At 52.7% G+C, this 16251-nt stretch overlaps 1 protein-coding gene across 1 annotated transcript in view; it reads right to left on the bottom strand.

Moving 5' to 3' along the window:
* Nucleotides 1-6824: 6824 nt before the first annotated feature.
* Nucleotides 6825-16251, bottom strand: part of GOLGA3 (golgin A3) — a gene marked incomplete at its 5' end in the record, with an annotated part of 40484 nt that continues 31057 nt past the window's right edge. The window contains 6 exons of the mRNA XM_080822143.1: nt 6825-10436; nt 11009-11172; nt 11982-12146; nt 12875-12997; nt 13222-13354; nt 13927-14066. Of these exons, the coding sequence (XP_080678269.1) occupies nt 10217-10436; nt 11009-11172; nt 11982-12146; nt 12875-12997; nt 13222-13354; nt 13927-14066 (945 nt within the window). The 3' untranslated portion in view covers nt 6825-10216. The remainder of the gene's footprint in view (nt 10437-11008; nt 11173-11981; nt 12147-12874; nt 12998-13221; nt 13355-13926; nt 14067-16251) is intronic.

Raw genomic sequence — 16251 nt, forward strand, 5'->3', positions numbered from 1 at the left:
GGAGACGTTAACCGTGCAGCTGGCCTCCCCCGCCTGCAGTCCTGGGGGCGCGGAGGGCTTCCGGAAGGAGTGGGTGCGAGCAGCTGTGCCAGAGGGGTCTGGTCAGGCTCCAGGTTGCGAGATCCCATTCCTCCCACTCCTCCCATTCGGGCAATCATATAAAGTAGCTTGGGGGGCTGCAGGGGCCGAGGGAAGCACTCTATATGCTTGTCAAAACTCTCGGGCATAAAAGGGTGAACCTCACTCATACATTTCTTTTAATGGGAAAAAAAAAAAACCCTGAAGTAATGTAAGTGACATCCTTGGTAAAAACATTTAATGGGGTAGTACTGACAGCGTGTTGGGCACAAAAGAAAAGAGTGGAATGCAAATTAAAGCCACAATGAAACACTGCTTTTCACCCACCAGAATTGTTAATTTTGGTGAGAATGGGGAGTAATTAGGGCATTCTCATAGAGCGCAGGCAGGAGTGAGGGGAGGTAAGCACTCTGGAGAACAGCGAGGCAGTTTCTCCCAAAGTTGGACCTCCGCTGCTCTGTGGCTCAGCAGTGCAGTCCTAGATATGAAGGTGGACGTCCGCACCATGTTTGTGGCAGTCCCAGACAGGAGCTGCCCAGGTGCTTGGATAATCGCCAAACTGTGGAACTCGCACTTGAAATTCCTATGGTAGGGCGCTTGGGTGGCTTGGTTGGGCAACTGCCTTCAGCTCAGGTCATGATCCCAGAGTCCAGGATGGAGTTCCACATCGGGCTCCCAGCTCCATGGGGAGTCTGCTTCTCTCTCTGACCTCCTCCCTTCTTGTGCTCTCTCTCTCTCAAATAAATAAATAAAATCTTTTTTAAAAATTCCTATGGTGCATACTCTCTTCAGCAGTAGCACGGATTAATCGGAGAACCGTACTAAGCTCAAGGACCGCCCCTTGACAAAAGTGTGCGCTGTACGATTCCATTTGTAAGAGTCTCAAGAACAGCCAAAGCTTGTGGTGACAGAAATCAGAGCAAGATCCAAAAAGAAAAAAAATCAGAGCAAGGGCCCCCTCTAAGTGGGGTGGTTAGCATGAGGGAACCGGTCGGTACCATGAAGGAAAGGCTCCGTGTCTTGCTTCAGTACACACTGGTGGATGGTTATCAGAACTCACCAAACCAGACACTGAAAATCTTTTAGTGTAAATTTCGTGTATACTTAAAAAGGAAAGGGCGCCTGGGTGGCTCAGTGGGTTAAAGCCTCTGCCTTCAGGTCAGGTCATGATCCCTGGGTCCTGGGATCGAGTCCCGCATCGGGCTCTCTGCTCAGCGGGGAGTCTGCTTCCTCCTCTCTCTGCCTACTTGTGATCTCTGTCAAATAAATAAATAAAATCCTTAAAAAAAAAAAAATTATCCTTGCTGAGTGCCCAGGTGGCTCAGTCCTTAAGCGTCTGCCTTCGGCTCGGGTCATGATCCCGGGGTCCTGGGATCGAGCCCCGCATCGGGCTCTCTGCTCAGCCGGGAGTCTGCTTCCCTTCCTCTCTCTCTCTCTGTCTGCCTCTGATCTCTGTCAAATAAATAAATCTTTAAAAAAATACATTTTATTTAAGAGATCAGGCATGACGGGGCTAGGGCAGAGGAAGAGGGAGAGAGAATCCCAAGCCGACTCCATGCAGGGCTGGATCTCACAACCCTGAGATCATAACTGAGGTGAAATCAAGAGCCCGACGCTCAGCCAACAGTCACCCAGGGCCCTGTGACCTTTTTACAGCTGTGTGCCATGGCATGGGTGAGAGCACCCGGCTCCAGGCCAGACTGCCTGGGCGGCTACCCTGTCTGCCCCCTACCTGCTGGGTAGCTTGGGGTGAATTACTTAATCGCCCTGTGCTTCATTCTCCTCAGTGGTAAAATGGAGGGTGATCACGACCCGCCTCGGAGGCGCGGATCAACACGCCAGTCCTTGCTGCAGGGCCGCCGTACGGTCAGGGCCTGGTCCCGGTTAGCTATCACTGCTTCCATCGTTCACGAAGCCTAAGTTACCCACCCGTGCCTCCCCGAGGTAGCAGGGTCCTCCCCTATCATAAGGGGTTTTGTGATAGTAATCACGATTCCCAATAGTCTGGAGAGGAGAGGCCGTGGGCAGCAGCAGCAGCAGCAGTCCTCCACTTTTTAATGACAGAACCTCGCAGCTGTCACTCCTTACTGCTGTCTAGCTAAAAATCACATCCTGCGTCCCAGGGACTACGGGAGGCCATGGACAATGGTCTGCGGGACTGGCGAGCCGCACCCTTGAATGAGGGCACAGAACATGCCTTCTTCCAAGGGCTCTCCTGTCCCCGTGGGGAAGGTAGACAGGAAGCTGGGGCCTGGAGCGGCTGTCCTGGGCCACGGGTGGAAGTCACAGATTATGTGAGATGGACAGCACCGTGAAACTGCCGCGATGGGTCCCGTTTCTACTCCTGGGCTGTTGTGTGAAAGAGAAACTTCCCTTGTTTAAGCCACTGAACTTTGGAAGTCTCTTAGAGCACCTTACCTGCCTAACCAGTATGCTGATACCAGGATTTTCTGGGACTCCAGCCAACAGGAGGAATCCTACGACGGCGGGATTCTCCTCAGCACCATCCAACCCGGACTACGCTTCAAGTGAGAGTGGGATGATCACGGGGAAATAATTCTGATGTCAGGAAGCCAATCCTGTCACTGAGCACTATTTAGCGCTGAGGTACAAATGAGAGAACTTGAGAGGTAAATCCTTGCAGGTAGAGGTGGATTTCCAGTGAATAAACAGAAACCAGGAAGAACTGATGGTCTTTTCTGAGGGGAACAGGTTTGATCGAATTCCTAATGGTAGTCTAACCCCTATCCTAGTCCCTAACTCCGTTTCGGATCCCAGATCACGAGAGGACCAGGGATGGTGTCCGTCAACGACTGAGTGAAAAAGTCTCGTTTTCACGTCGCGAGTATCCTTCAACAAGGGAAGGAAAGCACGTGCAAGCCCAGCCACATGTGACGTTACCTGTGGTGGGGGTCTAGCCAGGAAAGCAGCCCATGCCAGGAAGTCTGGGAGTCACAAGGGACAGTCACAGCAGGAAGCAGCGACCCTTGGCAGAGGGCGCAGCGGAGCCCGACAGGAAGCCTCGCTGGCAAGGCAGCCTGGCAGCTCCACACGCGGGTTAGCAAAAACGCTCTTCTACACAAGGCTGTCGCAATCCTTCCGAATTTCCGGAGGTCTTTAAAAAAGGGCATTTAGCCCTAGTTCATAAATCTGCTCTGTTTGATGTATCCTGCCACCATTTCTACACCAAACTGGCTAGGAAGAAAATCCAACTGGCATTTCTTTACATATGTCTCCAAAGTTGCTGACTTTAAGGCTCATCTGTTCAAGGAAACTCACTGGCTGAGTGGGATCCACAGTACTGCCCTCCAGCTCCTGATGCCCTCTCATCTCGTGGGAGAAAAGGGATTATCCCGAAGTAACTGTTTGCCTTAAGCTTAGTTCCCTGTATGTGAACGTACACAGGGAAGGAGCGCTGTGGGTTGGGGATTAGGGAAGGTTTTATGAAGGAGATGAGCTAGGTCTGCTTTCTGCTCTTGGTCACATCCCTTGGGGACCATCAGCGAGGTGCTGGAGTCTCCTGGGAAAGCCCACACCCCTTCCGAGGTCCACGGACACGGGCGCTTCAGCTCTGCCCGGGAAGGGCATTCACACCTAGGAATCATCAAATGCCACCAACCAGGCTTCCCCCTGGAGAGCCGTATCTCTGGTATCAAGCCTGACTGCCCATCTTGTGAGTGAAGGCGAGGCAGGGGTGGCACTAGGAACAGGAAGGAGTCCAGATGCCCCAGCAGGGCACAGAGCACTCCTAAGCCGACTGGTCACGCTCTCCAGAGGCTTGAGAGAACCAGGTTTATGTCTTGCTCCCGTCTGCCGCCACGTGGCCATCCTCATGCTGTCGCCAGGGTGGGACGTTGCGCAACCGAGGTCAGTGCTCTGGCCCAGAAGGGACACACCTGCAGGCCATCTCGCTGGTCCTAATGCGCCAAGCTTCCTGCCCCACGGCAGGCACCTTCCGTCCCCCCCAGAAGGCGGCGGAGGAAGGGCATTTGGTGGAGAGCACCAGTGCTTACCACAGAACTCCAAATGTTGACCGGACTAAGCAAGACGGGTTGATTTGGGCCAGACTACAGACAGTGCGACAGCCACACCGTGTGCTCGGAGCTCAAGCCAATGTCCACCGCAAACGGAGTGGAGGAGGCTAGTACAGAGCTGGCTCTGGAACCAAGCCAGGCTCTCCGCAGACACGGAGAAAGGAGGGGGCACGAAACACACTCAGGAGCCGTGAGCACGGCTGACCCGGGTGAGGGACGAGGATGTTGAGGATGGCAAACCTGGAGGGTTCAGAGACCAGAGTGACTGTGTCACTACCACGAAGACGCCGGTCAGGGGAAGGTGCGGTTTTCTGAACGAAGAGGAGGCAGTCAGCTTTCAACACCCCGAGGTTTAGGTACTAGGAAAATCACTTTGAAATACCCATCAAGTCTTCCCAAACGCACATTTAAAGCTCCCAGGCACCTGAGTGGCTCAGTCGGTTGAGTGTTCGACTCTTGATTTTGGCTCAGGCCATGATCTCAAAGTCCTGAGATCAAACCCCGTGTCGTCAGCAGGCTCTGCACTCAGGGGGCAGTCTGCCGGGGATTCTCTCTCTCCCTCCCCTCCGCTTTCTCTCCCAAATGAATCGATCTCTGGGACACCTGGGTGGCTCAGTCAGTGAAGCATCTGCCGTCGACCCAGGTCATTACCTCAGGGTCCTGGGATCGAGCCCCACAACGGGCTTCCTGCTGAGCGGGGAGCCGGCTGCCCCCTTTGCCCCTCCCCCCGCTTGTGTGCAAGCGTGCGCTATCTCTGTCAAAGAAATCTTCGAAAATAGTAATAAAATCTTAAGAAAAAAAGAAAGCTCACGAACAGAACGAGGTGTCCCGTGAGATCCCTTTAAGCCGGCTCCCATTCCCTGCTCTGTGGAGCTGCGACCCAGACTGTGTGAAAAGCATGTGGACCATTTCCTCCAGCGGTTCCCAGGCCGGATGCAGGGCCGGATGCAGGGCCGAGTGGATGAGAACCCCCAGGGCCTTCCCAGAGCCGCTGCCCTCCCGCCGCAAGGTGCCGGGACCCACACACTTCCCACCCGGCCAGGAAGCTCGCTGCTGGAAAGGGGCGTCACGGTGCTGCTTCCCGAGCCCTTGGCGGGCTCAAGCTCCGGGAGTCAAGCTGCGATGCGAGAAGGGCCCGCCCCACACCAAACAGGGCAAAAAAAAGGAAGAGCAACACAGTTTAGTGCCACCCATCATTTTCAGGAAAAGACATCGCCAAAGTATACTTGCTCCCAGCATCTGCAACACTCGCAGGCAAGCGCGAGCGCGCATGAAGGGCAAACCGGGGCTGCTGCCGCTGGTTTTAGACGCCACTGATGACTGGGAATTCCTTCCCGTCTAGGAAAGGCTTGCAGGTTCCTCCAGCAGCTCGTGCCCATCCACCGAACCGGACAGTAGCGGCATCAACAATCCTGTTCGAATTTCTCACACGGTCCGCACGAGGTAGGAGATGTCTGGCTGACCTGGTGATTTCTAAACACCAGGCCCCCCGCTCAGTGGGAAGTCTCGGGTCCTTCCCTCAGCACAACATCCCCACTGCACCTGCCACGCCCTGAGCCGGGACACGCTCGCTGCCGGTCTGTGCCCAGCCCCTCCTGACCACCCACTGCACGCCCACAGAGGGCGCGGCAAGCTTCAAAACGAAACCCATGCATGCGTTCGCCCAGTGCTTGCAAAGGTTTAGCAACTTTACAGACGAAAGGAGAAGGTTCAGGGGCACAGAACCATTCCCTTCCTGATCACCGTGGAGAAAACCAAGACTGCAGCCGCCCCATTTCAGGGAGTCGGGGCGAGAAGGATGAGAAGGCGGTCAGGTCCTCCCCTTAGGCCGTGCAGCACCTGTGTCCCCTGGCCCCTGGTTATGGAAGCGGCCCAAGCCGCGGCCCAGGAAAGAACTGCATAAAGCCTACGACAAAGCCACATTCCGCGATCGCTAGTTTACTTCTTGGCTGTACAGTTTTGTCATGCTGGTCATTAATAAGAACACTTAACGGAAGACTTTCCATGTCCGGCTAACTCTTCTTGATCAAAATGACAATATGGGGGACACTTGGGTGGCTCAGTGGGTAAAAGCCTCTGCCTTCGGCTCAGATCATGATCTCGGGGTCCTGGGATCAAGCCCCGCAGCGGGCTCTCTGTTGGGTGGGGAGTCTGTTTCCCTCTCTCTCTGCCTGCCTCTCTGCCTACTTGCGATCTCTGTCGAATAAATAAATAAAATCTTTAAAAATAAATAAATAAATAAATAAAATCTTAAAAAAAAAAAAAAAAAAAAAGAATACAAATGGAAGAGGGGGAACTGGGCCATGACGCAGAGGCTCAGAGAAGTACTTACGGTCCAGCTGCTATCAGCTGCTACAGTCGTGGGGCCCAGCGGTGAAGGCAGCCTCCCATACAGGGACATGCTCAGGGACATGCCCGCAGGCTGGAGGGCACCTGTCCCTGGTCTCTCAAACTGCTCAGCAAATTTCTTTCTTTCATATCCACCTGCGTGTGACAGCAGGTGCAGGTGGGCTAGGGGAAGGGCACGGCTAACACACTGTGGTCAAAAGCAGCACAAGTTAGATTTCACACCCATCTGAATCTTTTAGCAGAACAGTAAAATGCTCTTTTAAGACAAGTAGTTAAACAGTTTATAACAACACAAGATAAAAGTTACTCCCAAATATGGCAAAATATATATATTAAAATAAGGCCCCCAATAAAATATGAAAATCTTTAACAAAAAATAGTTTATTGCACAAAATTTAAGGAATTCCCCAGCACACTTAAAATTTATAAAAAAATCAACATGCTTTTTAAAGTTACAATTGTTGTGCATGGTGACACCTTTCCCCTAACGGCCCCGGCCTGAGGACTCCCTTTCATGAGAAAATTTTTAACAAAAATGAGTAACTTAAAAGCCATCCAGTTTTCTAGATCCTCTACAACATTACCCTCAAGGATCCCATTATAGCCTGAGACCACCACACAATCAGATCTGCCTGGCACGTGTCTGAGGAAGGCTCAGGACGTCTCACACGTCACAGCGTTCTTGAGGAAGGCTCCAGGACATTTGCTTTCAGACACGCTCGTCCCTTTCACTACTAGAAATCTTTACACAAGACATTTCATTTCTATTCGAAAAGTTACTCACAGGCGTAGGAATATATGCCATGGCTTCTGTAGTAAGTATCCCTACACCAAGAAAAGTCTTCAAACAGAGAAAGAGTGTGATGAGAATCTTCCAAGCAGGTCTGTCCCATGACCTGGACCCAGGCCAGAGAAAAAGCCACTTTCACATCCTGTCAAAACATTGCCTGTCATACCTTCCCAACAGTAGAACAAAACCATGTAAACCCATAAGATCCGCGGCATCTATCCAATGTGTTCCACGGAAAAGTCAGTGACAACCACATTGCAACAAGCCTTTTCTTGGAACGTAAGAGAAACAAGAAATGACATCACGACTATCCGAACCAGCGTCCTCTGCAGTGAGGGCATGACATACACAGTCGCCACACAAGACAAGTGACACACACAAACATGATGTAACAGCAAGCCTCTTCTTACAAATACTCCAGACTGGACTATTGTTTTCCATGAGTAAATCCCAAATTCACACCTTCTGCCCACAAAAAGAATGTTTCAAATGATATTCAATGCAGAAGGTAGCCTGGGAGGTAGCAGTGCCAATCGAGTCCCTCAACTGAAAAATAACCCTCAACAAATCAGAAGCAGGGGATTTCAAAGTCCAGCTTCCTCTCCCAGGAGACTTGTTAAGGAACCCTAAAGCCAGTGTCAGCTTGAAAAAAAGGGCCCCGGGTCAGGAGCTGCAGGCCACACAGGTGACATCGCAGCGCGTGGGGACAGCCAGGGAAGTCAGACCAAAGGCAGGCTGGGCGTTGACAGAACGGAAAGATGGGGTGACGACAGTGGCACGGGATGATGTCAGGAGAGCAGGGAGCACTGCTGCTGCAGGCCAGCACACGCCCACGCGCGCACAGGCACCTGCACCCGCCCACGCACAAGGCACACACACCCGCACGTGCACAAGGCACACACGCTCGCATGCGCGCACAGGCACCTGCACCCACCCACACGCACACACAGGCACACGCACCCGCCCATGCCCACACATGCACAAAGGACACACACCTGTATACGCCCACATGTGTGCAGACACACCCACCCACCCACGCATAAGGCACATGCACCCGCACACACCCCCACACGTGCACAGGCACGCACCACACACAGCAAGCAAATAAGACATGAGGTCAACGGGGTGAGGAACAGAAATCTGCTTTCACTTGAGGATTATTCAGAATCCGTTTGCCCTTTCCTAATGACAAATGCACAGTGAGCGGCTTTCACCGGGAGACCTCCGATAAGCAGCAGCGGGAAAGTAGCCGCAGCACGAGGCTGAGTGTCATGTCTTGGTTTGAAAATTAAAACTGAGGATGAAACACCCCAAATAAATAAGAATGTAAATTACAATTTTTCTTTTCTAATGGTACAAAAACAATTTTGTCTAAAACAATTTCCAACTTAAGATGAAAAATAGGATATATTTATAATGAAAAGTCTTCAAGTATTATTTCAAGATTAACCCTGTACAAGTGATATACATACTTCAGAAATTTCAATACTTACTAGGGAATTTTTTTTAAACACTAAGCATCTTTGTGGTTAATGCTACTTTATCAATTAACCTTCTAATAGCGTAAGAGAAGACAAACGGCTTGAAAATACCAAACCGTTTTCTCCACAAGAGAGACGTAAGAAGCAGGTCAACGGAAGCATATCTGGCCTGATCAGTACCACTTCCAACTTCATCCTCAGACCCGCAGATCTGCACCAGGGGCCCCTCTTCTCTAACTCACGACGGTAACTATCAGCTTGGATTTCCTGGCCAACTTGGCCAGGGGACAAAGTTACAGCCCTCATGGGTCAGACAGTCAAGTAAATCTCCCAGGCTCAGGGAGCCGGCTTCCGAATCAGACTCCCACCTACAGGAGCGCTCAGGAGGCCTTCACTGCCTTCCCACAGAGATCACCTGCCCTGGCTAGAAATCCCTCCAGGTGAGAAGTTACAGGGCCTCTGAAGGCTGTCACCACGAGTTCGGCATGTCCCCTGGTGACCACACAGGCCCCGATGGATGGATTTTCATGTGGGCATGGTGTGGGGTAGGGGGAGTCGGGGCAGGTGGGAGGAGGCCTGGAGAAGCCTTGCGCCTGGCTCGGAGCCCTGCAGGAAGCCCTGGTCCTCTCTCCCCGCCTCTCCTATGACCTCTCCCCAAACATCACCCATGTCAGGCCAGTGCGCGGTCACTGGTAACCTTGTGGCCACTAGGCCCACCCAAGGGACAGCCAAGGGGAGTGAGGCCGGGCAGCGTCAATAGTCAGGTGGGGGTGGGGGTGTGCACTTAGGACGAGGCTCTCAAAAATAAAGTGAAACTGAAACAAAAAACCTTTCGCTCCAAGAATATTTGGTTTTAGAAGGTACAGTAAATAAAATAATTATATTTCTTAAAATATAATTTTCTGACCGACATCCCTAAATCCTACACGTACATTACTTCCTGACAGCAGATTTTCAAAAGGCAATCGATAAAAAGACAATTCCGGTCATTCTTAAATAATATGGACATATTCTTTTTGAAGATTAGCTTATGATTTTCAGTATTTATATACACATCCTATGGTGAGATAACTCTTGAAAGTAAAATAAAACCAAAGGTGCAAATCAAGTTTCATTTCTGCAGGGAGGTAAAGCTCTCACTGAATCAGGAAAGAGAGAAACGGGACCCAGTCATGCAGTGGCCACTGGCGGGCATCAGCCCTCCGAGAGCAGCATCCGAGGTCACTCGACAGGAGCCTTCCTCCGCAAAGAACCCTTCAGACACAGTCAGAAACTCACTGGGATCTACAGTAGGTTGTTAGCATTTGGTCATTTCGTGGGGAAGCTAGCTGTGATCTGCGAATGACTATCTCTCCAATCCTTGGCTCCTGTTCAGTTCTTTTACTCCTGAAAAGGCAGATGCAAAATTTCAACTTCATCTCTTAGAAAACACAGAGCAAACAGTCAAATAAATAATATTGATAAAAGAAAATTCCTTTGGGTAGTTACGAGCACTCGGAGCGGGGGTGCTCGGTGGTTGCTGTTCCAAGTGCCTGTCCGGAGACCCTGCACTGACTGTGTCGCTCTGTATCTCCTCTGGGGTTGGCATGATCTCCCGGGAGAGCAGCGCTGGCGGCAGGGTCCCCCTGCGTCCATGAGGACAGGGACTCGTGCACGGTGACGGCGTGTGCCTCCATCTGGCGCTGCAGGCTGTCCATCTCCTGCCTGGGCAGACCGGGGAAGCAGAGCAAGGCAGGCCAGTCAAACGAGAGCCGGAAACGACGCTCTGACTTCCCCAAGGGGCAACGGGTCATCTCCAACATAGATCCGAACAAGCATCTGCGGCGCCCTCGGGGGGGGTGGACGGGCCTGTCTATTTGGGAAGCAGCACCCATGGGGTCACACGACTTATGGGGCTCAGTATTTCTCTCTGCATGTGCAGAGGTCTGCATACACGGGCCTGTGCTCAGGGAGAAGGTGGGTGAGACATCACTGAGGGCCTGCATGCACACGGCCTCCATTCACAGGGTCAAAAAGATGTCCCCACGGGGCCACACCCCATCAACACTGGCCTCAGGCTGGTGGGAGCAAAACCTCCAGCTATGGGTAGGGCTCCTAAGGGCCACCCAGCTCCAGGCAGGCCTCCCGTACGAGAGGGCCCGAGGGCCCGAGTGGGCGCACACAGCCCAGACCTGCCCAGCCTCTCCGGGGCTCGCAGGGCTGGCAACAGGATTCCCCCAAGTCGAACGCGCCATCTACTTCTAGGGCCCGGGGAGGACACAGAGCGCGGCTCATACTTGAGCTGCTGAAGACAACTGTTGAGGTTCCTGAGCGGTTCCTTGCTCACGGCAGGCGGGGGCCTCAGCAGCTCCTCCAGCAGCGAGGCCGGGACGGGGCAGTCGGGGATCTTGACTGGCGTCACGGGGCCGGAGGAGCTGGTCTCGCCTTTCAGTTCCTTTCTCTGTTTTTAAAAGCATGCGGTGAGCCCCCTCGCTTGGAGGCTGACACCAACCACAGCTTCCCCTACGCGGCCCCCGACCGTCACAAGCGCGGCCCCGGGCTTCAGGCGTGCCGGCGGGGGACTGGGCTCCCTCCCGACGCCCCGGAGCGCGCCAGCTCACACGGCAACCCGCAGCGCCGGCTGCTCGGGAGGACGGGCCGAGCTCGCCGAGAACACCCCTGTGGGGGCTGGGGGCGCTTTCCACAGAGGACCACAGCCTTGACCCCGCATATCCCTAGGAAATTCAGCCAATTCTTAACTCCTACAACTCCCCTTTCTAGAACTTCAAACTCTTTGCACAGACAGGCAAACAGTGCTAAACAGACTCAGAGTCTGAATGATTTCTTGGCACCTGGAGACCACACAGACCGAGCAGAGAAACCAATGCCAGGTACACAGAGGGTCTGCGCGGGCTTCCCGGGGCCCCCAAGCCCACGTGGCAGTTGCTGGCCCCAGCCGGTGCACCCACTAGACCAGGGGCTCTTGCGAACACCAGCAGATAAGCCTTCATATGGCTTAGAAGGCGTATTACAACAAAATGATACCTGAATTCATAAAAAGCAGCAAAAGGCTCTAGGAAAAGGCACCAAAATAAAAGGGTTTGGCCTGTGGCCAAGCACAAGAGCCTGGCATCATCTATTTTACACCGGAGCGGCTCCACACTGGCTCAACAGAACTCCAAGGCTGAGTAACCGGAGGGCTGCCAGCCGCCTGCCCAGCAGGGGTGCCACGGGCCCAGGGAACCCCGCGAGGGCACCAGGCCCGAGTACCGTCTTGGCCGCGCCGCGCCGCAGGTCCAGCCTGAGCTGCTGGTTCTGCTGGAGCAGCGTCTTCATGCTGTTCTTCAGCTCCGACACTTGAGCCTGAAGCACGAATTTCTCTTTCTGGGTTAGGGACAGATCTTCCCGCACCATCTCCAACTCAGCTTTGATATTCTAAAGAAAGGGAAGTCACACATTTTTAAAATCTGAACGATCTTACATGTGCTGCTAAGATCTGTGTATGTCCCAAGGGTAAGGGGCTGGAAACGTGACGCTCACTTTTCTGTGATGCTGCATTTGGTGCCACCACGCCAGCCTACGTCCGCCCCACGGTCTGAGCTGGGCAGCGTCCCGCTACAGTCACGCCTCAACGTTCTTACCCAAATTTCAGAGCCTCTGCTGAGGAATGAGCAATACTTCCATGTCCACTGTCTACAGTGGACCCCAAGAGTCACCTGTTCCAATTCCAAGGTCAGCTATTGGAGTAAGCGTCACCGTTAGGAAGAAAGATATAAATCAATCCTGTCACTCCAGCCATGCACAAGTAGGAGTCCCGGCAAGAGTCTCTTCCTGATCCTTTACGCAAGCAGTCAAGCCTGCACACAGATCTCTTTGTGGAAAAGTGTATCACAGACTCGTGAACTTCCCACACGCACTGTCTCATTGCCTGGGCTTTGTCAGGTCAAGTCCTGGTACACTTCACACAGCTCAGCCCAGGGCACACGGAGCACCGGGGCTGGGCCTCCTTTAGCTGTGAGACCTGGCCTTCTTTCTGAAACGGGTAACGTCCGCAAAGCGGCTTGGTGGAAGCACCCGGCTCGGGGGTAGCTCACGTTACGCACTTAGCACCTTGTGAGGAGCAGCCCTGGACTTTCTGCCCCAGGGCCTTCCCACGCACGCACCTGCAGCAAATGCTGTATTCCATCCAGTTCCTTCTTACTCTGCTGTTCAGTCAACTCCAGCTGCTGCTTCAAGGACTGGACTTCTCTTTCCTTCTGATCCACCTCCCACTTGAGATTTTCCATCTAGAGGAGGGAGAAAGTCACATGTCCAAAAGAATTTTGAAGTGGCTTTTTTACACTATAAATTGCTCTAACTACATCTCTGGGTATTGTTTAATATCATTCTTAGAAAGAATAAATATCCCTTTCCAAGCAGACAAGGAGTGAGGGAACTGAATGTGTCAACAGTGGAGTCTAGCTCTGTCAGTCCTGCTAACTGGAGGTGCAAAGCCTCCCCGGCGGGTCACCTCTTGGTTTCCTATGGGCTGTTCATTCAGCTGATCGTCCAGCTGCTTCTGCAGGAGCTGGAGCTGGGTCCGGGCCTCCGCCAGCTCTGCCTGGAACTGTGCTATTTCCTGGGAATGTTTCCCCTCTTGAATCCTAGCATAAAAAATAAGGAGGCATGAAGTCACAGCACCCCTACCCCCCACACACAAAGTGGTCACCCCAGTGGTGACAGAAACTCACACGCTGCTCACTCTGGGCAGGGGCCGTTCTAGGAGCTCTGGGTGCTCTGCTGTGACTGGGCGTCACAGACGCCCCCGGGAAGGACATTTTGCTAGCCCATTTTATGGACGACAATGGGACAAAAGCCCTCTGCATGTGCTCAACTCAAGACCGCCCTATATGGAGGTTGCCGTGAACCTCAGTGGTGGCGCCCAGCCCTCAGGACACCAGCCCCTCACACGGGGCTCTCTGTTCTTGGTGAAGGACCCTCGGGTATGCGGTGGGGACACCCGCGTCCGGCCAGAAACTTCAGAGTTGAGCTGCAGGTTTCCTAAGACAGAGATTGGATACACTCTCCTTCTTAGATTTGCCTCCAGAGTGCACAGAGATTTGCCAGAACCCGGGTGACCTGCACGTGTGGGACGTCCTACCTGGAAGACGCGGCGGCCCCCGCCCGCCCGCCCCCGGCCGCAGCACAGACCCAGCCCCCCGCCGGTGGCACTCACTGGAGAGCGTCGGCCTCGGCCTGCAGCTTCTGCACGAGCTGCTCCTTGGCCTGCAGCTCCTTCTTCACCTCACTCAGCTCCAAGGTGGCGGCCTTGAAGTGGCGGCGGTTATGTCCTGCTTCCGCCTTGGCGGCAGCTACCTGCAAAAACAGAAACCAGCGTCAGCGAGGACAGGGGCCAGAACCACACGAAGGCGCCGGGTGCTGCCTGCGCGGAGAGCCGCCCCGGCCCCACCCGCGTCCCGGCCGCCCCTGCCGTCGTTTCTTCCGAAGCTTCTCAAACTCCCCGAGGACCGAAGCTCTAACACGGGCCTGGCACGCGGGCGGGCGACGCGGCCACCAGCGTCTGCCGAACCAACAAACGCGCGCGAGGTTTCCTTGGTCTGAATAGTTTTGGTCGTCCTCAAGGACATCCGCCTCGTTCTTGTTAAATCCAGTCGCGGCGGATGTTTCTGGGGAAGAACGCGCCGTCCCCGCACACCGAGTAGCCGCCGTGAAGCTACTCCTAACCGCACGGTGACGCAGTCGCCTTCTCACGGCCGACCGCAGTTTCTCTCAAGGTTTCCGAGACCGGCGAATTCTCGGAGTATAACAAAATCTTCCAGTTTCCTTTCCGATAACTCAGTTCTCTTATATCTAATAGCAGAAGCAAGGACTTCATTTTTTCAAGCTTAATAAAGGGCGCCTGGGGGGCTCAGTCAGTGATCGACTGCCTTCGGCTCAGGTCATGATCCCAGGGTCCTGGGATCGAGCCCCGCATCGGGCTCCCTGCCCAGCAGGGAGTCTGCTTCTCTCTCTGCCTGCCACTCCCCCTGCTTGTGCTCTCTCTGCCAAATAAAATCTTTTTTAAAAAATTAAAAATATAAATGTTAAATAAAAACACTTACGATATATGACAGTCAAATATAGAAAAAACTCCTACAAAAAGAAACAAAACTCCAACAAAAGATGTTAACAGTGGTTTATCACTAGATGCAAATTCAAGATGATCTTTAATCTTACTTTTTTTTCCTTTTTACTAGTATGTACTGTTTTTACAATCCAGATGATTATATGAGATCCACTTAGAGAGATAAATGAGGACTGTTCAGTGACTGCCCTTAAAAAAGGAAGCTCGTGTCACATATCCATCCTTTTCCCCAACACTTTTAGTTACAGATTTCCTAGTTTCATCTTCATTAAAGGGAGAGTAAAATTAGTAAGTGAGCAAAAGACAGGAATTGGGGGAAAAGTAGAAAAGTAGGGAGGGTAGCTGACTCAGCTCAACTCCACACAAGGAATAAAAACCAACCACGGGGGGAGGGATGGGGTGACTGGTGAGGGACACTGGGAGGGCATGTGCTTTGCTGAGTGCTGTGCATTGTGTAAAACTGATGAATCACAGACCTGTACCCCTGAAACAAATAATACATTATACGTTAATAAAATTAAAAAAAAAAAAACACACAACTACAGGCAAGGCAAACGGGGGTCTGTTCACAGATTCTTCGAGAGCAAGCAAGCACACATGCACGTGCGGGGGGGGGGGGTGCAGGGGGAGAGAGAATCCCAAGCAGACTCCCTGCTGAGCAGAGAGCCCGATGTGGGACTCGGTCTCAGAACCTGAGCCAAACTAAGCCAACCAGGCATCCCCCATAGCAACATGTACTTAACAGATCTTAAAACTGTTCTCTCTTAAAAGAATATTCTACTGTTGGGCCCAAAAAAATGGAAGAACGTTTCTATCCTATCACTATGGAGACATTTTTAAAGGATGTGACAAACACCCTTACACGTGTGCACACAGCAAACACATTCTAGCACTGGGTGTGGTACATAAACAATGAATCTTGGAACACTGAAAAAATAAAATTAAATTAAAAAACAAAAAACAAAAACGAAAAAACCTCACATTGTGAACATCTCTCTAGTGCCAGGTGCTGGGGACATGAGGGTAAGCGAGTCCTGGCCCTCAAGCCATGACGCTGATGTTCTGCTGAGGAATCATGGCTATGCACTCACTGAGGAACCCTAGGGGCTGAGGTCTGGCCCAGCCCACAGGGGCGGCGAGGCAGGCCTCTCTCTGGAAGACTGACCTGATGCACTGGCGAGCACCTGAGCACGGGAAGGAGCCTGCCAGGAAACGGCAAAGGTGCATGCAACCTTCTTTCTCGATTGCTCTCTTAACACTAATGGGGTCATCGCTCTGCAGTTTGGTTTTTGAACTCAAGACTATGTGTGCGACACTGTCCTCCAGCAAGTATGTCTACAGGGCTCTGTGCATGCATCTTGGGCCCACATGACTGCATCTGGGTTAATCCAAGTCCACTCTTCTAGGGACGGACAT

Source organism: Martes martes (genome assembly GCF_963455335.1).
Source record: "Martes martes genome assembly, chromosome: 13".
Lineage (NCBI taxonomy): Eukaryota > Metazoa > Chordata > Mammalia > Carnivora > Mustelidae > Martes > Martes martes.